Source organism: Acomys russatus, chromosome 11 (genome assembly GCF_903995435.1).
Source record: "Acomys russatus chromosome 11, mAcoRus1.1, whole genome shotgun sequence".
Lineage (NCBI taxonomy): Eukaryota > Metazoa > Chordata > Mammalia > Rodentia > Muridae > Acomys > Acomys russatus.
The window spans coordinates 6,821,865-6,847,328 of record NC_067147.1 but is presented as its reverse complement, the minus strand read 5'-3'; the positions used below and the strand labels follow the sequence as shown (position 1 = coordinate 6,847,328).

Genomic DNA, 25,464 nt, shown 5'->3' with positions numbered 1-25,464 from the left:
AATCCTGAGTCTCAAGGCACTTGCCAGCTAGTAACAGTTTGAGTATACTCCAAGAGACAGTTCTTTCTTATAATTGGAGAGTTTGATGTAAGTGTTAATCTGCTTATGTATATTTCTGAATTTGCAAATGTGTACACTGGAATATGGTTTTAGAAGCACAGTGTGCAGAGTCGAGTGCACTTCAGTATGAACAGCCACTGCTCAGCTGCTTTCCAGGAAGAGGTGCCCAGCTCCAGGAGCAGACGCATGTGATTGGCAGGGTTGGTTACTTAAGGTGTAAAAAAAGGCTACTTAAAAGGAAAATAAAATCATAAAGTTAATACAAATAACTGGACAAACTACTTCAAAGGGGTGAAGCATAAAAAATAAGCAAAGTTTATAAAAACAAGTATAAATATAAATAGTCAGAAATCACACCAACCAACATTTAACCCCACACAGTAAAGAAATCTAAATAAATAAGAGCAAAGAATTGCTTTTCAATCTAACAGTCTCCAAACTGAGCTACATTGGCAAAAGCCAAAGTGTCACTATTTACCCACCAAACTGCAAAATAAAATGCTCTAGTGTGCTTTTCTATTGCTTCAATTAAAACACAAAAACAAACAAAAAAGCCATTCTGACAGCTGAGCGTGGTGGCTCACAACTTTAATCCCAGCACTGAGGAGATGGGGCCAGGTGGATCTGTGAGTTTCAGGCCAGTCTGGTCTACAGAGTGAGTTCCAAGACAGCCAGGGCCACTACAGAGTGAGTTCCAAGACAACCAGGGCCACACAGAGAAACCCTGTCTTGGAAAAAATGGAAGAAGAAAAAAAAAAAAAAAAAAAAAAAAAAAAAAAGGGCAAGAAACCACTCTCACCAAAATCAACTCAAGGGAGGGTTAATCTGCTTGTGCTTCCAGGTCACAGTCTATAGTTGCTCTCTAGTACAACCCAGGACCACCCGCACAGGGATGGTGCCACCCACAGAGGACTGGGCCACCCCATATCCATCAAGACACCTGTCACAGATATGGCCACAGATCAATATGATCCAGGACCACCTGCATAGAGATGGTTCCACCCACAGTGGGATAGGCCACCCCACATCAATCGTCCATCGTGACAGTCTGTCATAGATACGGCCACAGATCAAATACGATCTAGGCAGTTCCTTGAGGAGGATTCATTTTCCCGTTGACTGTAGGTTCTGTCAAGTTGACAACAGCAAACCAGTGCAGATTAACACTGCCTGGGAAAAGAGAAACGAGCTCTTTCGAAGACCGTTGAAGAGCAAGTGGCTCCATTTTCGCAGTGCATGCTGGGCACATGTGAATATTTCAGTGTGTTTGGATGCCATACAGTTTGTAGCCGTACAGATGCACATCGCTTCACTTACATAAATAGTTAATGCTGTTGCTGGTCACTGCAGGAACACAAAAACTTACCCATGGACGAGAAAAAAAAAAAAAAAAAAAAAAAAAAAAATCTGAAACCAGACTACAAAATATCTGGAAGCCAGAAAAAAAAAAAAAAAAAAAAAAAAAAAAAAAGATACAGCAACATATACAGGCTGACCCTCTGGTATAAATGTATACAAGCCATAGCAAGAATTAAGTTTTTAAAAACTAATGGTTCTATTTGTATGAAGAACAGCAGGCAAGCTTCACTTGATTTTTCTGTGACTGACTTTAGTGGTATATAATGTTTTCTTTGTCATTGAGACCACATTCATTTGAAAAGAATTAGAGAGCTCTGAGACAGTGGGACTCCATCCAGAAGCTCCTCCTGTGTGAGGGGGACTCTAAGGACTGACCCTGGACCGCATCCAAGCCACTTAGCCACCTGCCCAGCCCTCCCCATTCTAAAGCCCAGCAGGAAAGTAAGGCAATAGGTCCCCTGGGGCAGCGCTTCTCAACCTTCCTAAGGCAGTTAATATGTAGTTAATACAGTTCTTCACGCTGAAGTGACCCCCAACCATAAAACTATCTCACTGTTAGGCTGTAACTGTCATTTTCCCCACGGTTATGACTTGTCCATAACCGTCTGATATGCGACCTCCAGTGGGGTCACCACCCACAGGTTGGGAACCGCTGGTTTAAATGCTTATAGAAACACATACAGCTGCCCGGCTAGTGCCACAGCTCTCGGGTCACACGTGGCAGAAGAATCACAAGGAATTACCTCTCCTATGAAGACAACGATAACACAGTCCAGCTTCTCCTCCGGGTACAGATTGTCAATAAGGGAATGAAGGGTTTCTATGAGGTAAGATTTAACTTCTCTCTTCACGGTAGGAATTCCCATTACTATAGAAACTGGAAAAAAAAAAAACAGCAATTATGTAGAAATACTTTATAATAACAATATGGACAAATTTATAGGAGTAACTGAGGGACTCAACTTTAGAAAGGAAAAAAATAAAAGGGGCAGGAGTGTGTGCAAACACCACAGCAAATAAGTAATAACAATAAAAGACTACGCCAAACCAGCTGCAGGCATCTGTTACTCCAAAGCAAAGCTCAGAAACACTGACACACCTTATGCATGGACATGCTGCTTATCAGAAGCCTAAGGAACACTGAAGAAACACCAGGCAAACGCAATGTGGGGACCAGCAGCCAGAGAAGGCTGAGGAAACACAGACGAGCCACAAAACAAGCAGCCAGAGAAGGCTGAGGAAACACGGCCGTGCAGTGAGGAAACACGGCCGTGCAATGAGGAAACACGGCCGTGCAATGAGGAAACACGGCCGTGCAGTGAGGAAACACGGCCGTGCAATGAGGAAACATGGCCGTGCAATGGAACTTGAGTTAGAACAGGAAGCTGAGCATGGTGATAGCTCCATTCATTGGCCATATAACCTCAGTGTGAACTTCCTAGTTTGAGTCCCAGTGCCATGAGTAAGGATAATGGGGATATTTGCGGTGCCGGGTCCTCAGCTGGCAGAGGGCTTTTGTGAATTACAGGGTGCAGCACCTCAGAGTTCCAAAATTACAGTTTCTATACTGCCTGTTATGAATGCAAATTCACTCCTGCATGGCTAATGCTCTAGGGAATATTTGGGCATAATGTGAATTTCACATTTGTTTATGTGGATTTCTTCTTGGAGACACACACAGTAGGTGGGCACCTGAAAAATGAACCTAGCTAAGCCCAGTTTGGAAAAACGAACTGAACTGTGCGGGAGAACACAAAACAGACACACCTTAAACCTCTACCAGCTGCCATGAAGACAGTCACCCACATCATCCATGCAGAGTTAGACTGCTCACCCCATACCACGCACAACGGCCTCTAGACTGCAGGCCTCCTGTGAACCAACTCTACCAAGCAAGCTTTAAACAGAGTACCTTATTTACTGTAGTTAATGTGCTCTACCAAGCAAGCTTTAAACAGAGTACCTTATTTACTGTAGTTAATGTGCCATATCTTAAATAGGTGGTTCTTTGGGTGCAACCATGAATGAGAGTTCAGCACCATGACCCCCATTTTTCTCATTTTGCCACATGATTTTATCTGGCTCAGTGATTTGGGGGATTTCATATATCTTGTCACAGATCTGTGTTTCAAAGTCTTTTTTTTTTTTAATTGTATCTAAAGCCTTAAGGCATTAATATCCTAGGTACTACATATACACCACAGCAAATGTTAAAAATGATCTTAAACCAGGCGTTGGTGGCACACACCTTCAGTCCCAGCACTCGGGAGGTAAAGGCAATCAGATCTCTGAGTTTAAGGCCAGCCTGGTTCCAGAAAAGCCAAGGCTACAAAGAGTCCCTGTCTCAAACAAGAGTGAACCATAATCATGAACCGTTTACTGGAGATGCTAAGAAATACTTAGGATTCCAAAGCTGAAAGCTCGACCTTCACTGTTCTGCAGGTAGGAACACTCAGGAACACCTGGTAGAAGGAACTGTCCCTAAGGTCCCTCTCCCCCTCTTTAGAGATAAGCAATTGCCAATGCCTCAGAGACTTACTCTACTTGTCCTGCACCCATTAAATACAAGGCAGTATGTTCCAGGTGTCAGACATAACCTGGTGTACCCTTTAAATACAAGGCAGTATGTTCCAGGTGTCAGACATAACCTGGTGTACCCTTTAAATACAAGGCAGTATTGTTCCAGGTGTCAGACATAACCTGGTGTAACCCTTAAATACAGCCTTTGCCTTCATGAGGCCTATGAGAGCTGAGGAAGAACATTCTAGAAGAGGAAGCAGCAGGATGCTGAGACACAATGATGCTGACATAAGACTCAGCAGGAACAAAATGGCTCAAAGGCAGAGTGAGCCTCCGTGGAGAGAATCAGGGGTCGAGCGGAACATGACAAACTGAGCAGGGCAGACCGGCACTGTGCGGCTGTGAGCAGGGAAGTCACACTCCAAATTCTAGAACTTATTTCCTTTAAACAAGAAGAAAAAAAGTAGAATCTAAATTTTGCATGCCCAACCTTCAATTGCTTGGTTGCTGGGAGCAATGGCATGCTGGATTGGCAGAAGCGAGCACGTGAGCTTCCTGAAGGCAGCCCACTCGGTTTTGCACGGCTGGCGCATGGGTGCATGCCTGGTTTAGGCAAGACCCCAAGGATTTTGCCTCAAGATTGCTTTATACTGCATTTCCAGGCTTGTCTCCCATTTGGCATGGCAGAGACCCTCACGAACCATTGCTTCACTCTGTTGGACAAATTTCCTACAGATTATTTTGAAGATGTACCTTCATGTCATAGTGTTGCTTAAATGAACTGACGACTTCAGAATCCCTGATGGTGACTTTAAAGAATTTCTGACTTAATTCAAGTAATTTAAAAACCTTCCTGCAGTACAGCAATAACTGCTAGGAGTTCTGTGGACCTCCATATGTCAAGCACTTGATTTGAACCAGAAAGGGAAACAAGGTTGAAACAAATTAATAATCAAGGAAGATACATTCATTCTAGGTTTAGTACAAGGATATGGCCCAGGTGTACACGGGGTAAGAAAGACTATATGAATACAAAAACAAAGAACAAATGGCTATTTATACAAGGTAAGAGAGACACCTGTTTCTTAGAAAAAGCTTGACATAAAAGACTCTTTGAACACACAGCATACATTTGAAATAAGAAAAAGATAAAAACCTCTGCCTTGAACTCATAATGAGCATATAGATAAAACCACTGCTTTAAACATTATCTAGTTAGATATTAGGTTCAATAGTCCCACTGTAACCACCCCCCTTTTTTTTGTTTTTGTTTTTGTTTTTTTTTTTTTTCAAGACAGGATTTCTCTGTGTAGCTTTGGCTGTCCTTGACTTTGTAGACCAGGCTGGCCTCAAACTCAGAGATCCACCTTCCTCTGCCTCCCAAGTGCTAGGGTTAAAGGAGTGCGCCACCACCACCCAACTGTAACTCTCTTTTTACGTAACAATTGTATCTATTTTTGAATGAAGTAATTTTTCCATTCATAGAGAGCCGTTGTAAACCCATGAAAGAATTAAACAATTGTTGAGGCCATCTGTTTCATCCAAAAAATGTGTCTGTCTGCCTGTTTATATGTCTAATTGTCTGTATATATTGTTCATATGTATGTATGTATGTGCTCCCTCGTTTTGTCTATTGGTTGTATGTGTACACGTGTATGTGAGGTTCGTAAAAATCTCCTTGCTTTGTTTGCCAAATGTGTGCTTCGAAGTTTAGTAAGTGATTAGTGGTCCAGGAGTGTTTTATGGGCCTTCCTAATTAGGTCTCTAACTTGCAGCAAACCACTGCTCCCTGCTAAGCCATCAAGTCATCACTCACCTGATTAAGACCTCCTGTTGCTAAACAACAAAAGTTCTCAGCTAGAGAGCTTTTAGTGGCAGCAGAGAAGCCAAAGGGCCTGAAGAGTTACCTTCCTGTTCCTTAAGAGTTAAGGTGTAAAACGCAAGGCCACTAGCCTGAGAGATGAAGAGTTAACGTATAGAGAGAAACACCAGCCACCAGCTGGTCACTTGCAGATGCTGCGATGCTGCGACCTAACCCTGGTCACCCTGTGTGCTCAAGGGAGTCTCTAGCATCCTGGCGCCCAAACACAGACCTGGGGAAGGACCTCACCTGTGCTGCTGCAGAGCCCCTAGCACACAGCTGGGAAAGGGCAGGTGAGCAGTTGGAGTTGAAATTGCCTGTTGCCACCAGCACAGGTTGATAAGCCATGTGCTGCCAGCACCTAGATGGTTTTTGTTGGGTACCGACACCTTTGTGTACATTTTCTAAATATCCCTCAGGATGGAACAAGGTGAATCTACTGACAGACGGTCCTTTTTATCTATGGGATGTTCAGATACTAGAGGGTTGCTAATATGTAACAGAACCCGGAGGAGCCTTTTGAGGAATTTATTGCTCAGCAGACAGATATAGTTGGAAAAGGTAGTTCCTAGCTCTGAGGTAAAAGATATCACTTTAAGCAGACTGGTCTTTGAAAATGTCAGTCATTACTGAGACAGACCATTTAGAGAATATGTAAATATTTCAGAGACTGGACCTCTGTTCTACCACTATACAGAAAATAAATATGGTCCCTGGGGTGATTGATTCTGATTTCACTGGAGAAATTGAGATCATTGCACAGCTCTTATCAAAACGGTTTAAGTTCGTTCAGAACAGAAATTTGCTTAGTTGCTCTTACTCCCATGTCAGGGCCTTAACAAACAAACAAACAAACAAAATTGAAATAGCTATCTGTTCGTTCTTAAAAAAAAAAAAAAAAAAATCAGACATATGGAGAATATTACAAGACCTTAGAGAGATAACTGACGTTATAGAAGGCATGGGAACCCTTCAGCCTGGGCTACCATCACCTTCTGTCATTGCAAACATGATAATATTGTCGTCGCGTCTCCAGGATTTCCTTCTTACCATTCCACTGCACCCTTCTGTCAGCGCTTTGCCTTTTGCTTAACTTCACCTAACTCTCAGAGACCTTATTAAAGGTCCTAATAAGAAATCTGTCCTTAAGGTATTATATATAACATATATAGTTAGTTAGTTGTCCCCAGTCTGCCTAGCAACCTATGACATCATCACCTGCCCACTACTAGAGGGGCCAGCTGCCCAGAACATAAAAAGGGAAACCCCACCTCGGCTCCCTCTCTCTTGCTGTTTCTCTCTCTTTCCCTCTCCCTCCTCGCCCCCCTCCCTGCTCTCCCATGCTTCTATAATAAACTTCTTCGTAACATATCTGTTGCCTGGCATCTTATTTTTCATATTAATATATATTATATATTACATTACATATTAATATAATATATTATATATAATACATTATATAATATGTATATATATCCTATGTTAGAACTTTTTGGATATTGCTATCTTACACATCTATAAAGTTTATTCTGACATTTATCTTGTTCACCATATGGATGATATTTTACTTTCTTATAAAGAGAGGGCTTATTCAGAAGAGGCCTTGGAGTTCTAAGTTGGGCAGTTGAGCTCATATGGACTTCATATGGTTCCCAAAAAAGTTCAGATACAATTTCCATTTTACATACAGTCAGCCCCTAACTGCTGGACCAGACAGCCTTAGATACAGATACATGAAAAAGGATAGAAATAAACACTAAGAAATGGAGGATCTTATGGAGGTAGAGACATGCCTCCTGCTGCGTATTTTATTTACAGCCTGGTTAGACAGACATTAACAAACGACAACAGAAGCTCATGTATGCTCTGGAGCCCTCAGCCCCTCCTTCCTTTGTTGCAGCCTCAAGTGTGTGTGTCATCCCCCCACCCCACGCCGTACAAAAGCCTAAAAATGACAGCTGGGAAGAGGGTATAATGTATGGGGAAAGAGGTTAACCTAGGGGAAGAAATCTAATGCAAGAGGGAGGCAACAAAGTACCAGAATTCCAACTGCCCGCCCCTCCCTGCCCCCACAACACCCGATCATAAGCCGCTCCCTGAAACCTTTAAAAATAATGTAAACAGAAACTCAAAGACACTCATGAGATTTACTGCCATTGTTCTGGGCCCCAAAACATTAATACACTTTTAGCATGGGAAGTGCAAACAAGCCCCCTCCAGAACCGGGTCATTGTACCAAGGGAGAGAGAGAGAGAGAGAGAGAGAAGTGAAGTGCCTGGACTAATCTAATTCCCTAGGCCTGAAAGGACTGCACCCCGCACCCCCCCCCCAACCCCCACCCCTCCAGACCCAAAAAGCTCTGAGTAGCTAATACAGACAGGACTGGTGGGAAGCAAGGCCAAAATCAGAGGCTTATTTATTTTGATAACGCTACATATGCCACTTCAACATGGAGCCACATAGGATGGGAGGGGCCTTGAAGGACTACTGCTTAACTAGATCCCCTCAGTTTCTACAGCTAAGGGGGGAAGGGGGCCCTTGAAAGCACAGGTTGAGGGCTGCTGCTCTCCATCCCCCATCTCAAAAATTTTAAGTCAAGCCTACTAATCAATAACTGCCTTTAAGTACACACCCCTAAGGATATTCATTTTTATTCTATAAATAAACACTGCTAAACCTATCAAAAACTTCTCTAACATGTCAATTGGATTTGTCTTTAACAATATCTACAGCTAAGTTAAGGCTCTAGAACCAGCCTAGTCCTGCCCCCCCACCCCCACCCCAGGACGATGTCTACCTAGGGCTCTGTGATTACTGCGCTATCAGGTCACAGGCAGCCCAGCTACCCAGGCTCCACTGGGAGCTGCCGGGTTTGACTCTAACAACAAAGCTTTCTGGGTTCAAGAAATTAAAATCTCCTATCCAATATCTTTCATGCTACAGATTAGCATGATGTCTTCTCTTACGATCCCAGAGAATAGATAATTACAGGATTAGGCCACGGCTTTCCACAGCAGCACTTGCTTTCACGGATGGCCCAGCCTCAGGCCAGGCTGCTTTGATCCCTGGTGGTCATAAAGAGTCTTTCCCTGCGCAGGAAACCTCTGCACTGTGGGCTGAGCTGACAGCAGTAGTCACTGCTTTTTAAAGTCTAAAGACAGGTGGCTCAGCAGAGCCATCCAGTCTCCTCTATTTGTGCCTTTGTCTGATCCTTTCAAAGACAGGATACAGCACTTATTTTACTATTTTACAATTTGGGAGCCGGGCGTGGTGGCGCACGCCTTTAATCCCAGCACTCGGGAGGCGGAGGCAGGCGGATCGCTGTGAGTACGAGGCCAGCCTGGTCTACAAAGCGAGTCCAGGACAACCAAGGCTACACAGAGAAACCCTGTCTCAAAAAACAAAAAAAATACAATTTGGGTATGCCAAGGGTTTTAGAAATTGTTTACTGTTTGTACTTAAAAAGATTTTAAAAATTGATGTTTAAAACATTTAATGTTTACACTCCACTGGCAATCCCCATAGTCCACAGGGACAGGCGATTGTGAAACAAGCTCATCAGACCTTTCAGAGCACAGACATGTAGATTATAGATTCCATCTCCTAATCATATGGTAATCCATGCCTTATAGCTCTATCAAGATAAAAAAGCCCCAATAAACAGAAATGACAAGAAAAGGAACCGGATGCATCATTCCAGGAGAAGCTTGGTTTGCATGTCTCCACAGGCCACTGGTGTGGGAAGGATTGTAAGCTTTGTCACAGGTGAAAGCAGTCTTGGTGGGCTTTGCCCTTAGAAACTCCCTGAGATTAACCTTGAGATAGACTGGGTGGGGCCATCCTGGACTATTTTATTTCTAATCGACCCTCAATGGGAGAGGGAGACTGCCCCTTGCACGTGAGAGACAGGCAGGCAGAGAGGACAGAGAGAGCAGCAGGTTCAGACTGGGCTTGAGCCCACATGGATCGTGGAGATCGGGAAAAGGATCAGCAAACAGGCCAGAGACACCTAGGGACCCGTCCCATGGAACAGATACCGGAAGGTTCACTCTTGTTTCCCTTTAACCTTTTTTCTCTCTTGTGTAAACTAGCTGGGTTGTATAATAAAGTTTAATTGTTAAGAAACAGAGCCAACACACTGGTCCACCTGTATGGATGCCAGACCAATGGATTGTGCCAGGACACTCCCTCCAGCTTGAAGGCAGAGACTGTCACCAACCCCGTCAGCCGTCAACATCTCCAGCCTGTGTCAGATGCTTCATCAAAAGAAGGCACTCAGGCCTGGCACCTGCATCCTCTGCCTCTTATGAACTCTGACCCTGTTATTGCACCTTTTGCTATTCTACACTCAGAGATTACAGGGGATATAAAAAGTACTTAATATGGGTCCTGTAAAAAGCTACTTAACTATTGCACAAGTTCCGCAGTGAGCCCTTATGTTCTTTCTCATTGTATGCGTTGGTACCTGTTAGTCTCTCACAGCTTTGATAGGAGGACTTTGATCTCCATGCATTAGAATGGGGTGCTAATGCTCTTTTACAGTCAGATTTATTACTGCATTTATTCCAGATAGTAGGATCTGTGCGTCAGCTCAGACACTATCTAACTCAACAGGTGCACACCATTAACCATTTCTATTCCTTGACTCAAGCATTCCCTTAGCACTGAGTGCTCAGGAGAGAAATGAAATTAACAAATAGAGTTAATGCTTCAGAGAAAGTTATCTTCTACATAGAGACTCGGATTAAAAATATACATCTAACTATGTCATGTCATGCTAATTATAAATAGACTTATGTTACTCCTTTACCCTGAAATGAGCCAGAGTTGTCTTGAAATCAGATACAAACACACCTATGTGGCATTTAACATAGTTCAGAGCTTGCTACTAACATGTGGACTCTGTATTCTCAGTCAGCCTGAAACATTTGTAAGCCTTCTGTATGACCTGCCCAGAGAGAGACTCACACTTCCCTTAATTAACTGGAAAGGGTGACTCAGTCTACGTTCAGTTATCACTAAGCCGTGTGCTGCTTTCGGCATCCACTGCCCTTCTTGGTTTCTTGAGAAGCCATGCTGGTCAATTGCTCCTCCCTCTTCTGTCTTCCTCTTTCACTGGGCACTGGCTGCTGGAAAGCCTCCAAGGCTGGGTCCTGAGCCCTGGGCTGTTGCGGCAGGCCACTTATTCTTGAGTGATGACTCACAGAATTAAACTATGGTGGACTTCCCCTCTGAGTCCCAGATCTAAATATCTAACGGCCTGGTTGACGTCTCCCTACTGCAGCACCTCAAAGCTTCCTCAAAGCTTAACTTGTCCAAATTTAGCAGAGTCTCTTCTCTTGAAAAACCAATGCTGCAAGCTCAGGCGATAGCTCAATAGTTAATACCGAGTACTGGTTTGCAGAGGATCTGAGTTTGGTTCCCAGGTTCCCAGCACCCACATCGGGTGGCTCACAATGGCTTATAACTCAGGGCATCTGACACTTCTGACCTCCCCGGGCACCACACTCACATGCACATACCGCCACACAGACACATACACCACATAAAGACAATAAAAATAAATCGTAAAGAGCAGTGCTGCAGAACAAATTGTGCTCTCCTGGGTTTTCAGGAAACAGCACCCACCACCTGTTGTTCCTCCATCTGGAATCTCAGAACTCTCCACAGCCAGTCTCTCAAGCCCAGCCGAGGTCAGTCCCTACGCCCTCTCCTAACGTGCTGGAAAAGTCTCCACGGCCCTCCAAACCCACCTACGCCCACCCTGTCTCCAGTGATAACTAAGAGAACTAGGGTGAAACCCAGGGCAAGTGCTCGGCCGCTAAGCCACCCCAGCTCTCCCTTCACTTTTACTTTGAGGCAGAGTCTCTTCTAAGATGCTCAGGCTGGTCTTGGCCTCAGGAGTTTCCCACCTCAGCCTCCTGAGTACTCACGAGTACCTACGTCTCCAGACCCAAGTTACTGGACCAACCCTTAGTTGGTGCATCTGAGAATTTCAACTTCGAGCATGAAAAGCAAACAAACGTCCTAATTGATCTTTTCTAACAGTTGGGTACTGCTTTATGGGTGTGATTTCCTTTCTCTTCCCTCTAAAATAATCACACCATTTGCTCTGCCGGCTCAGTTTTATAGATCACCAAGTTACCGGCCTTCTCATTGCCGGGCATGTCGCACTTGTAGATGCCACTGCTTTGCCACTTGTGTTTGCTGTGCCTGGCTACCTCACCCGCCTCCATGAGTGCGTGGGAGGGAGGACTGAGTGGCGCCATGTGGGAGAGCAGTTTCTGGGCTTGAGATTCCTGGCCTGTCTCTTTGGACAGTGACCTCCTGGAGTGGCCCTCCTGGCCCACACCTGAGGAGGCTTTGCTGGTGATGTGTAGTCAGCCTGACCAGTGAAGAACAAACATTCTAGCAAGCAGAATCTCTCTGCAGGTCTAGACGGTGGCTATTTTCAATGCAAAGTCCCTACAGAGGTTCTGGGCTTCCTCAAAACATGAATTTCAAAAATCGTGCGCATAATAAATTATCTATATATGTTTTTCTAAGCAGAAGTCAATGTTTTTTTTTTTTAAAGGATGTCCTAGGGGTTCTTAGCTCTAGAACCACCAAGAACCACTTGTATAAGGATTTAGGAAAAAGAGGTTTTGTTTTTAAGTTAAATATGGGTTTTCCCCATATTCCAAGCTGCCTGCTTTTTCTACGGTTCAAGAACAGCATGCACTTTATAAGAGTGTGGACTCCTTAAAAACTAGTTGGCCAAGATCTTGAAATGTTTATAATGGATAAAAGGAATGAAACAAAAGAAATACCTTTAAAGGAAAGATAGAGTGTGGGTCATCAAACCAGAAGAGGTTACTAAGTAACAACCTACTAGAGAGTGTCAAAGTTTCAAATGACTTGGGGGAGGGAGCTGGTTGAGGGGGACAACCTCTCACTGTGTAGACCTGGCCAGCCTGGAACGCATGGAGAGCCACCCGCTTCTGCCTCCCAAGTGTGACAAGATTTTAAAACACTATTTTCTTTTCACTTACTAATTTGAGAATTAATACAGTCTCATTAATGAGAATACAGTCTAAATTGGCTGTGGAACTATACCCAAAGAGTGACTATTAAAGGGAGATATCAATGCTGGCTTTTAAAAATAATTAACAATTGAGGTTCTAAAGAGAGTAGTTAAGAGTGTCTTATACATCATGTTAGTATTTACCTACCCAGCCCTGAAGGAAGGATGCCTGGCCTCAATAAATACTGATCAAATAAATAAATAAATAAAACTTGAATCAATAAAGAAAAAAATTTTTAAAGTAGATCTGAATGGGCAACTTAGAAGCTACAACCTCCATAGGAAAAGCATATATTACTGTAAATTATTTATAAGACAGAAAAGACAGAAGAACCAAAGCAAGATGGATGCAGAGCCTTATGCTAACAGCTCAAAGACAGGAGAAAACAGGACCCTAAAGAGGAATATATGTAAGATTCCCATGACTCAAAATCCCCCAAAGCCATGAGTACAGCTCAGTGTAGGAATGCTGGTCTAGCATGCATAGGCCCTGAGTGCAAACACCAGAAATATGAAAAGGAAAGGCCAACTAAGTCAACTTTTCCAAAGCAGTAACACACAGGGGCTGGAGAGGTAGATCAGCCGCAAAGAGCACATGCTGCTCCTGCAGAGGAGCTGGGTTCCATCCCCGGTGCCCACACGGTAGCTAACAACCATTTGTAATCTCAGTCCAGGGGACCCAGTGCCCTCTTCTGACTAACTTCTGAGGGCAACACTTCTGGTATCACATGGGACATAGCTATACACATAAAATAAATCTAAAAAACATTAACACAAAAATGAAATTCAAGGGGCTGGAGATGTGGCTCAGAGGTTAAGAGCACTGACTGCTCTCCCAGAGGTCATGAGTTCAATTCCCAGCAACCACATGGTGGCTCACAACCATCTACAATGTGATCTGATGCTCTCCTCTGGCCTATAGGTGTGCATGCAGGCAGAGCATTGTATACATAATAATAAATAAATAAATCTTTAAAAAAAATGAAATTCAAACTAGGAAGCATGGCACACATCTATATATATATATATATGTGTGTGTGTGTGTGTGTGTGTGTGTGTGTGTGTGTGTGTGTGTGTATGTATATATATATATGTGTGTGTGTGTGTGTGTGTGTGTGTGTGTGTATGTATATATATATGTGTGTGTGTGTGTGTGTGTGTGTGTGTGTGTGTGTGTGTGTGTATATGTATGGATGTGTGCACGCACATATGTGTGTGCATATATATATTTAACCCTCTGTCCTGCTAGATTTCTTTCCAGTGGTTAACAGGACCCGCCATATCACAGTTCAGATGACAGACACACAGTGAACGAACGCACCTCCTGTTCTTCCGCTGCCGATCTGCACGGCTGGCTGAAGGCTTCCTTCATTTTGCAGTAAATGAGGCAAATGATAATAAATACTCGGCACTTGAAGGGATTTTTTGCTCGTCAACTCTTTTAGTAGCTTTATGGTATTATCTGAAACACAAAAAGACAATTAAGTGGGGAGAAGCCCTTACCTTACAGGAGTCGCTGCTGACAATTAAGTGGGGAGAAGCCCTTACCTTACAGAAGTCACTGCTGATTCTCTCTTGAAAACTAGCTGAGAATGCTTACGAGAATTAAAACCAAGCAGGCTCTAAATGTGTCAGCTACATAGGAAGTCAACAGCAAGCATGCGGCCACCAGTGAATTTCACTTTCCTGAATTTTGGTTTTTTTTTTAAAGACTGGTTGTTGACACACAGCCCACATTGGCCTCAAATCTTCTAGGAAGCCATGTTCTTCCATCCCAGGCATGTGCTATGATTCCTGTCTAACTTTCATTTTTTATATATATTAGCATTTCATCAAACTTTTATAGAGAAGATATATTTCTCTAAAATATTCAGTGAAAAAGTTTAAAGAGTATTAGTTGAGAGTGCTCAGCCTGTGTCAATCTTCAAGTGGTTTCAGTTCACCTGGAGGAACCCATGACTCACCGAGCAGCCTGTGGAGCAAATGCTCCTGTTAACTAGACAACATTGCTTTACATTTTCATCAATCTAAAATTTCACCTCCTAAGCTAGAAAGTTAGCATTAAGGACCTGTGGCCACAATGCCACTAAAATTATGACAGGAGATCCCAGACATGGTGGCTCACGCCTTTAATCGCAGCATTCCGGAGGGAGAGGCAGGCGGATTTCTGTGAGTTCAAGGCCAGCCTGGTCTATAAACTGAGTCCTGAGCAGCCAGGGCTTTTTAAGAAGGCTGGAAAGATGGCTCAGTGGTGAAAAGTACTGGCTGCTCTTCCAGAGGACGGTAACTCCAGTCCCAGGAGACCTGACACCCTCCTCCGGCTTCCTTGGACACTGCTCATATGTGGTACACAGACACACAAGCAGACAAAAACACCCATTTCAAACCCACAAAAATCTATGTTATACATGAAATTTAGGAGGAATCTCACGTGTAAAGAATCAGAAAGCAACAGCCTACTCCTGCCCAGCATTAAGCAGCAGCTCGGATGACAGGATAACTGTTTAGACGGCAGAACCAATGCCCTACAACAGCCCTGTCCTGAGACTCGGGCATTTCCTCTGGATGATTTTAGCTCTTCCGCCGTCAACAAATAATTATTTGCTTTCTGTCTTGTTCCAGGAGTGGTGCCAAGTGTTTGAAAATCACCGGCCATCAAGACAAAATCTAATGAAGATCGCAGGGCCTGCCAGGAATGCAACCAATTGGTACACAGAAATGTCCCGCAGAGCTATGATTTGGAGGAGGAAAACGACCCAGGAAAACATTCATTTGCTAATTGGGAAAGGAAAGGCTTAATTGGCTTGGTTTATTGTTAGCATATTAGCTATCAAAGTATTTTAGCCAATGTGATGAGAACACACTTGTATCCTAAGCACTCAGGAGGCTGAGGCAGGAGGATTGAAGTCTGAGCCTGGACTACACAGTTACTACTTGACCAGCCTGTGCCATGGTTAAGATCTTATCCCATTAAGATAAAATTTAATGTAAGTAGTATTTTGAAAAATAATGATTCCAGACATTGTGGTGTGTGCCTTTTATCCCAATACTCTGGAGGCTGAGGCAGGTGTATCTTTGTGAGTTTGAGGCCAGCCTGGTCTACATAGCAAGTTCCAGGACAGCCGGAGCTACAAGAGAAAGGCACTGCCTAAAAAAAAAAAAAAAAAAAAAGTAAAAATGCTCAATAGTATAATTTCCAAAATTAAAAAAAAAAAAAGAAAAGAAAAAGACTAAAGGGAAACAAAACACGTTAATAGAAATCAGAGTGTAATTTCTTTAGCTATATCATTCTGTAATTGTATACTTATAGTGACAGGAGGAAAAGGAGAAACACAAACCTTAAAAAAAAAAAAATGAGGTCGGTGTTGACATCAAGCTGAAAGACATCTGTCTTGATCTGTCCAGAGAACGCAAAGCTGATTCTAAAACTCCTGCCTGGAAGGAGCACTCGAGCCTGGGGCACTGGCAAAAACAGTGAGCAACTGGACCGTCAGAACAGAAGCCCCAAAGCCCCGAAAGAGAGAAGAGATGCCTCTGCCTGGCCAGAGTCCCCAGAGAAGGGAGGCTCTGTCCCATGCTCCCCAAGTGCGACTATCAACCAGGTTCCCTCCTTGTTGGCATTCAGACGCAAGAGCAAGGATTGCTTGAGCAGCTCAGAGATTTCCCCAGAGGCCATCTAAGGTCCGACATTGGTTATTATCACATGCAGGCTGAAATAAATGCTAAAATTTATTTATTTTTAAACATCTATGTGTGTAGGAAAGGACTCACTCTATATACCATGCAGGACCTGGAATTGAACCTGAGTCACTAGGCTTGGCCTCAAGCTGCTTTTACCCAGTGAGCCATCTTGCTGGCCCAAAAGTTAAAATTTAATCTCATATGTACGCTTTCAAAAGATACAGGTTCTTCATTAGTGCTGATAAAATGTACAAAACTGAAACACAACAGCGTTCTATCAAAACTAAGTTCAGCAACTAACAAAGATGCATTTATAATCTACCAGAACAGCAAGTTTTGTGTGGTTTTTCTTTCTTTCTTTCTTTCTTTTTTTTTTTTTTTTTTTTTTTTTTTTTTTTTTTTTTGTTTTTCGAGACAGTGTTTCTCTGTGTAGCCTTGGCCATCCTGGACTCACTTTGTAGACCAGGCTGGCTTCGAACTCACAGTGATCAGCCTGCCTCTGCCTCCCGAGTGCTGGGATTAAAGGCGTGCGCCACCACGCCCAGCTGGTTTTTCTTTCTTAAAAGGATGATGCGTGCTAGCTGGCAAACCGTTGGCAGGCCTCCCGAGCCGCACTCCGTGAGCGTGCGTGCGCTCCTTGCTCAGTACCTGAAAATGTACTCAGGGCAGCTTTACTTCCATTCGTTTCTGCGCCAACTCGGCGAAACTGCTGGACAATGGTGTTCAACTCAGAAGAGCGCTGAGATATCCTGTGTTCCGCTATTCGAAGACGTTCTTTCAGCGCAAGAAATTCTCGTTGATACGCTATTAGTTTTTCTAGAAGCAAAACAAACCAGAAACGTCCTTAGCATGATTTGTCTTTTAGTGTATGTCTTTAAAAAAAAAAAAAAAAAATTACACCGCTCCGGCTTGAGGTAGCAGGCGAGCACCGAGCTGGAGCAGAACCTGGCGCTGCCGTTTCCCTAAACCAGTGTTGAAATGGTTAGCCTCCTTCCCAAAGGTAACAGTAGTTCTCACTCCTCCTCAGAGAAGCTTCTTTTTCCAACAGAAGGGAACTATTACAGACTCACAACTGGTCAAACGCAAAGGGCAAAGGACACAGAAAGGGGGTCAGATCGTTAGAGCCAGAGGGCCCCAGAGCCTGCTGCCAATGCCTTCTGGACGTGACAAGGAGGCTTGCGCCCATGAACTCTCAACAAAGTGGCTGTCCAAATGAGAGAGACCTACCTAACTCGGCCACCAGTTGACAGACCGATGTGTACGGGGAAGTTTCACAAGGGCCCTACATGCTAGATAAAGACAGGCAGGCTGTGACTGGGGAGGGAGGACGAGGATGAACTCCGTGGCAGGTTATCCAATCCCTAAACACACGGAATTAGAAGCACACGTAGGTCCCTGTGCTCCCACAGAAGCACCAGGGGAGAGAGAAGTGAATAACCTGCTTCCCACTCAGAAGCTGGGCGCGGACTTGAGTAATGGCCTGGTGACCTTTCCGGCGTGGCCAGCCCATGTCTGTTCCTCCCATATACCCTCCTATCTTGAGGCTGTTTGTCTCGATCTGTAGCATTGGGCTCCCTCCCAACCCCCACCCTGCTTGTTCTCTTGAGCTTGTCCTCTCAGTTCATCTATAGACCCTATCTTTAAGGAAGATGTTGTTAGCATACAGGCGATTCAGCTGGCCTGCCCTCGGGGACCTAGCAATTGCTTACGTCACGACCAATAAAGGACCACCCAGCACGTCCACACAAGCCCCCTCCCCATTCCCAGCATCCTCTCTGCCCATTTCTTTCTTCGGCGCCCTCTTTTTCTCCCTCTGTTTCCACTCTCCCCTCATGCTCACTCGATGCCTCTACCCTTTCCCCCCAATAAGCCCCCTTTATACCAGATGTGTTGCATGGCGTAATTTCTAAGGGGCACACTTTGGCATGGGCCCGCCACCATAACCCCCTCGCCATCACTTGTACTTTACAAAGAGTTTTGATGTAGTTGTGTCTCAAGCTTTGTTGTGCACAAGGACGGAGTTAACGATCACCAGGAAACTTTTGCCAAATTATGTGTGGTAAATATGCCTAAAATAAACCATTTGAGGTCAGACGCTCGGAGTCTGTACCAGCACCAGCTACTGAGTCCTGTTGAGCTAAGCCGCCTTCTCGCCTCCGTCAGATAGCTATCCTGATGGCCATGATGGTCGCAGAGACGCCTGAAAATTTCCATATGAGCTGCACTGAATGGACTCTGCCCGCTGTGTGCCCATGCACATACACATGTGTATGATATATGCAACAGTAATAGTTATATTACTGTAACTTTAGTGACACTAGAGCGCATGGATTTTAGAGGAAGTTGAGGAAGACACAGGAGGTTACTGTAACTTTAGTTACACTAGAGCGCATGGATTTTAGAGGAAGTTGAGGAAGACACAGGAGGAACACAGGAGGTGGGAGGGTGAAAAGGGATACACAGTACTCATGTATAAAATCCTCAAAATTTTTTCTTAATTAAAATTTAAAAATATCTGTACAAATGCTTTCAAAACTTAAGTATGATTCTTAAAAAAAAAAAAAAAAAAAAAAAAAAAAGCCAGGCAGTGGTGGCGCACGCCTTTAATCCCAGCACTTGGGAGGCAGAGGCAGGAGGATCGCTGTGAGTTCGAGGCCAGCCTGGTCTACAAAGCAAGTCCAGGATAGTCAAGGCTACACAGAGAAACCCTGTCTCGAAAAATTAAAAAAAAAGAAAGAAAGAAAGAAAGAAAGAAAGAAAGAAAACCTAAAAGAACTACAAAAACAGATACATAATTAAGGTCAATATTTCACAAGTCAATACTCACTGCACCAGAATTGAAAAATCACAACACAACAGTTCCCGCTTGTTGGACAACAGAACCCCTACTGATCTTGCTTTCGGTGAGCATGAGAATGTGAGCGCTCTACCACAGAGTGAAGGCCTGTCTGAAGGGACGGGAGACACATGTAAGCCTGGCGCTGAAGCCCTGGGAAAGCGCTGCTCACCGCCCCTCATTCAGGTACACACAGCCAACTCTCAACAAGTCTGTGGCCGCGTAATTAGCTGGCGCTGGCACAACGCCTGCTTCCCTGACAGTGAGAAGCAAAGCCAGGTAAGCGGCTGGGTCCCCTCCCAGGCCTGATGTAGGAAGGACAGAAATCAGAGAACTGCGACCAGGAAAGACTTTTAAGGGAGTTCAGGATGTGGGTGAGGCACTTCTCTGTGTAAATGAAATAAATGCAAAACGACTAGAAAGAGCTGGGCGTGGTGGTGGGAGCCGAGGTCCCAGCTCCTCAGAAGACTGATGCAGGAGGTTCAGTGGAGGCCACGAGTTCAATACCAACCTGGCAACAGAGCAAGACCCCAGCTCAGAAACAGAGAGCTAAGAACATGCTGCAATGGTTATCACAGGAGACGGGCTTTATGAACAAAAAAATGACTGACGTCATTTGGGAGGTAAAGATAGAAGTCGCCTCTTATTCCTGACTGGAAAGACCCGGTCTTGTACAGAAACTCTCCCCTAACCTAAGTGACAAACCCAAGTCAGCATTTTACAGAACGACTACTGGGAAGGAAGGCTTAGGGCACCCTAAAATTTATCTACCAACAGCAGCACTTTTTAAAGCATCCAGAAAACAATACAGAGAGCATGGTCTGAGTTGAGAGCCTATGCTAGGGCGCGGGAGTTAAGTGTATGGCCGCTGAGTCTGAGACTGTGGACAAGCAGGATCGGCCTCAGCGTCGCCCGGGTCAGCAAGCGGGCTAACTAACTCTCCACACAGCGGATAATGTCCCTCCCTTAACCCAGGCACAGCCTAAGCACTGGCTTTTGAATGCTATTCGCCACTAAAAAAAGAACTAGAACTCATTGGAGAAAAATAACTTCAAAGTAATAATATTAAAAGGTAAAAAAAAAAAAAAAAAAAAAAAAAAAAAAAGCGAGTGGTGTGGCTTAGTGGATAAAGGCGCTTGCTGTACAATCCCAGAGACCCAAGTTCGAGTCCCAGAATCCATGTAAGGGTGGAAGGAAAGAGCCAACCCCACAAAGTTGTCCCGCTGGCTTCCACAGACCAGCTGGCCTCTGCACTGCCAACACAAACCCACAACAATAATTGTTTTGGGGTTTTTAGTTTCTGAAAGACAAAATGACAGGACGTTGACAAAAGGGCACAAAGCTACATGAGAAACACTCACTAGCTACATAGGGTGATTTAAATAACAAAACTAAACTACTGATGGTACTAGATTATAGCCCACTGGATAAACTTAGAACCTATGAGTTCATGCCAATAATAAAGCATAACTCTCAGACGAGGGGCAGAGCACGTTACAGTAGAACACCAGTTGCAACAGGAGGCGGATGGCCACAGCAGTTACTGCTCTGTAGTCATTTCAGCCGTAACTGATTCAGGCCAGAAAGGAGCATGGATGCTGTAACTCCCAGGTACAAACCTGGGAAGGAATGAGGTATTTACATCATCTCAAAGTGTCTCCCCACCAAGCACTCATTTTACACAGGAAAATGCTAATTTTAGAGTGGAGAAACTTGGCAGCCAACCCTTAAGGGAGAGGCCACAGCTCTCATCAGCTGTAACAGGTCCGGGACCTCCTGAGGAGACGCAGGGCTCTTGCCAAGACCCATGTAATCTCAATCTAATCTGAAGGAAACTGTTGACTCTGTTTTTTAGCAATTAAACTTTATTATGCAACCCAACTAGCTTATAAAAGAAGGAAAAAGGTTAAAGGGACGAAAGAGTGAACCTTCCGGTAGCCGTTCTATGGGACGGATCCTTAGGTGTCTCTCTGGCCGGCGTGCTGATCTAGCTTGTCTGCTGCTCCTGTACGCTCTCCCTGTAGCCGACTTTGTTTTTCTCCCTTCCCCAACTCCCTCAGTCACGTGGGAAGGACCGGCTCCTTCTCCCGGTGAGGGTCCATTAGAAAGACAATAGACCAGGTGGGGTTCCCAGGTCTGTTTCCAAAATTTCAAACCCAAGATGGCTCCACTCAGTCTGTCACAAGCTATTCATGGGGTGCCCAAGGATAAAGCCCACCAAGACTGCTCCCACTTGTGACAAAGCTTACTCCTTCCCACAGGAAACAGCAGGCTCTAGGAAGCCGAGACAATGTATGAAGCACATAGCATGCGCTTCAAATGATGTGGACTGGTCATCGCAGACAAAGGTTACGGAAACGCCCAAGACTAAGACTGGAGTCCAGAGGGCAAAATGCATAGAGCATCCAGAATGGCTCTCGAGTGAGATTAAGAGACAAAACTAAGAAGGTATTTCCAGGCAAGTGTGGTGACACAAGCCTTTAATCTCAGCACTTGGGAGGCAGAGGCAGGCAGATGGCTATGAGTTCGAGGCCAGGCTACACAAAGAAACCCTGTCTGGAAAAACAAAAACGAACAAACAAAGAAACCTAAGAAGGTATTAAGAACATTGTCAGAAAAACATAAGAGGCTGATGGGGGCAAAGGGAGGGGGAGGCTCACACTCCTGAAAATCAGTGTAGAGAGGGCGGCTTGGGCCATGGATAAAGTCACATGTAATTTCTGACCTGGACACTGCTCTCAGTCCAAAGTCTATGGTGGCAAAAGGGTCCAGGTAGGCCTCGTCCTAGTGCTCATACAACCTTTGTTTCAGAATCTACCTTTCCGTTTTAGAGTTCCCGTCATTATATTCTACCTAGAAAACCCAGAGCTTTCTAGAAGCTTCTAGAATACTCTTACTTAGAATTTCCCCTATTTATATTTCCCAGAAATTTAGTTCAAACTTGAACAAACAAAAATAAATTCCTCCAAGTGACTGATGTGTTTATACAATGCCCCATTATCAAAATTCTGTAGCAAAATTCCTGTCTTTGCTCTGTTTTCCATCGTCTGCCTTCTGCAGGCGCCATGGCAGGAGCCGGGGTATTCTCGGCTGCTCACTTCCTGAGTGGGCACCTGCTTTTGCTTATGGTTTTGTTTCCATTACGGATGGAATCTAAAGTGAAAAACTTCCAAAACACGAAACTGTTGGCGTTTGATCCTTTTGTGACAATGACAATCTTTATGTGATTTGTTAATTTAAATAACAGTTTTGGGCTCACTACAGGAAAAAACTGACACATAATATAAATGGGCAATATCAGCCAAGGCTACACAGAAAAACCCTGTCTAGAAAAAAGGAGGGGCAACATTATAAATGCATAAAAACAGAAATTTGAAATTTTTAAACAATAGCGCCCTCTAATTAACAGGATATGGGGTTTACTACTGAATTTTGTAAACGTTAAAGTTAACAAAAATTACACCTCCATATTTGTTTATTATTTAAGAAATTAAGAACTATCGAACTGAAATTCTGGTTGCAAAGTACATTGATTACTTGCTCTGTCCCCGAATTTTAAAAAAACAAAGAAAAGAAGGACAAGACTACTCCTGAAGTACGTATTAGTTTTTATTGAAGATTTAAGGGAGAAAGCAGACAGAAAGAAGAGTCCAGCCTAAACAGAACCGAAGATGAAGCAAGAGATGAGCCACAGACCAAGAGTCGCAGCCTGGGGCAAGAGATGGGCGTGGCCAAAGGGTTGAGTTATAGGGATCACGCTGTGGTGGGGGGTGAGAAAGTCTAACCCCTATAGGGAGGGGGTCCGGGAGGGGACGGGACAAGAAATGCTGGGAGGAACCACAGGGACTGAGGGATGCTGGAAGAGCTGAGAGGAGCCACAGGGACTGAGGGATGCTGGGAGAGCTGAGAGGAGCCACCAGTACTGAGTGAGACTGATCCTGAGTTCAAAACCTAGTAATTCCCTGCATGTCCTACCTCTTTCACAGAGAAAAAATTTTAAACACATGCACATGCACGCGCGCGCGCACACACACACACACACACACACACAAATGAACAACTCGGAAACACCATTCTTAAGCTTACAGACAATTTTCAGGAACACACTATCTTTGAAAGGTATTATATTTCACTTTATTTTTAAAAATCCACATTGGTCGTTCTTATACAACCAACTTAAAACTGAAAGACAGGGCTCTGGGAGAAATCAAAAGGCAATTTGCCACTTACGGAGTACTCAGATACGCTGAGAGGAGAGGGGCACGGGGAGACGGGAGAGGGGGAAGGAGGAGAAAGAAGGACAAGAGGAGCGAAGGGAGAATAAACAAATACTAGATTCCAAAAGCAGTTTGGGGAGCCCAAACAGGACCCCAAACAACACAGGCAGAGAGAATTTAACAGCTCCCCAGGCTGCTTTCTCCAAAGACATATACAGCAGGCCCACAGATTAGGAGCAAAATGAAACCCCCACCCCTCTACTCTCATTTTGGGTCTGTGTACTCAGATTCCAGTTTGACTCCACCTGTGTCTAAAAGCCAGCCTCAACTATCTCCTTTCTCTTCAAGGATAGAGGCACAAAGATAAAAGTCAAGGTCCTGTGACAGTGGCCACTGAGAGGTCCAGGAACCACATATCTGACAGGACAGACCAACCCAGATAAGGATCATTATGCAAACCACAAGACCACACCCTGGAGGAGAGTAAATTTACCGAAACCAGACTGGTCCAGTTTAAGCAGTAACAGTACTAACAACCTCAGAACCCTAGCAGGACCAGACCTACAGCAATGAGACGGTGCCTTGACCACAACTGCTTAACTGCGCATGCTCACCAAGGAGACCACGCCTTGACCACAACTGCTTAACTGCGCATGCTTTAGCTATAGCCCAATCCTCCTCTATTTAAACCTAAAGCCCATGTCTGGACCCCGAAGACGACCTTGGGGTCACTGGGTCCCTCTATCTGTTTCTCTTCCCATTGCAGCCACTGATGATATGTTTGCTTGTACTTTTTGCCCCTCCTCATCTCTTTGACTGCCATGATGACTGGCCAAGCCTAGGCTGTCAGGGATGCCGGAGTCCTACAAGTCCACTGACAGACAGACCATCTCTGCCTAGAACAGAGAGGCAATGCTCATAAAAAAAACCAGTCAGCTCCATTTCCCCAGCTTCAACCGCCGTGTAAGGCAGCTGGAAGGGCTGATAAAACCAGAATTGCAGACTTCTCTCTGCAGAAATGCTGGTGCTCTGGGACAGAGGGAAGGCCTGAGGTCAGCTGACTCTTTCCACAGTGATGGCAAAGTGGACGTCCACAGACCACCCACTCAGAAGTGTCCAACACTCCCCTCACAATTTAGACCCAAGAAGTCCAGAGTTTATGGCATTCTCTCCCCAGGTGCGACGGCTTTTTATTAGTTAGCATCAAAATACATCAGACTAAGCCCCAACTTTCCTCCTTCATCTCCTTCCTGTTACCCACATGGCCAGGGGACCCACAGGCAGAAGCTAACCAAAAAGTGTAGTGCCATAAAGCACAAGATGGTGTGGGGGGTGTTCTCAGAGTCTCTGGTACACATCTATTTCAAAAGTCACTTCCAAGTGTTCTGCCCTGGCGGACACACGGAGCTGTTGCATACACAGGGACATGTCCAAGCTCACAAGGACAAAGGGAGCTCATGAGTGCATTCCATCAGACACTTTTTAAACTTAAAGCAAGGAATGAGATTAACTCATTTCCGATTTCTCTATACCCACAGGACAAGACCCGTATTTGCGGGTGTCACGACCAGAAAAGCTCTGGAACACAGCTGCTATGTCCCTCCATCACCCTAAGGTAGAGTAATCATTAACGGAGTGATTCAAAACTGCACACAGGTACAGAATTGGTAAGCAGCCAAGAAGGAAAGCTAATGCTGCTGCATACAGCTATGCAGCATTAGAAACACAATCTTTTGTTGTTGTTTTGGAGACAGGGTTTCTTTGTGTAGCCTTGGCTGTCCTGTACTTGCTTTGTAGACCAGGCTGGCCTCGAACTTACAGAGATCTGTCTATCTCTGTCTCTCCAGTGCTGGGGTTAAAGGCCACC

The 25,464-nt window shown here is 44.5% G+C and overlaps 1 protein-coding gene across 1 annotated transcript in view; it reads right to left on the bottom strand.

Moving 5' to 3' along the window:
- Positions 1–25,464, bottom strand: part of Mgat4a (alpha-1,3-mannosyl-glycoprotein 4-beta-N-acetylglucosaminyltransferase A) — a 94,292-nt gene that overhangs the window by 42,738 nt on the left and 26,090 nt on the right. The window contains exons 2-4 of the mRNA XM_051152772.1: positions 17,193–17,360; positions 14,185–14,325; positions 2,163–2,296 (exon numbers count right to left, since the gene is read on the bottom strand). Coding sequence (XP_051008729.1) covers positions 2,163–2,296; positions 14,185–14,325; positions 17,193–17,360 — 443 coding nt within the window. The remainder of the gene's footprint in view (positions 1–2,162; positions 2,297–14,184; positions 14,326–17,192; positions 17,361–25,464) is intronic.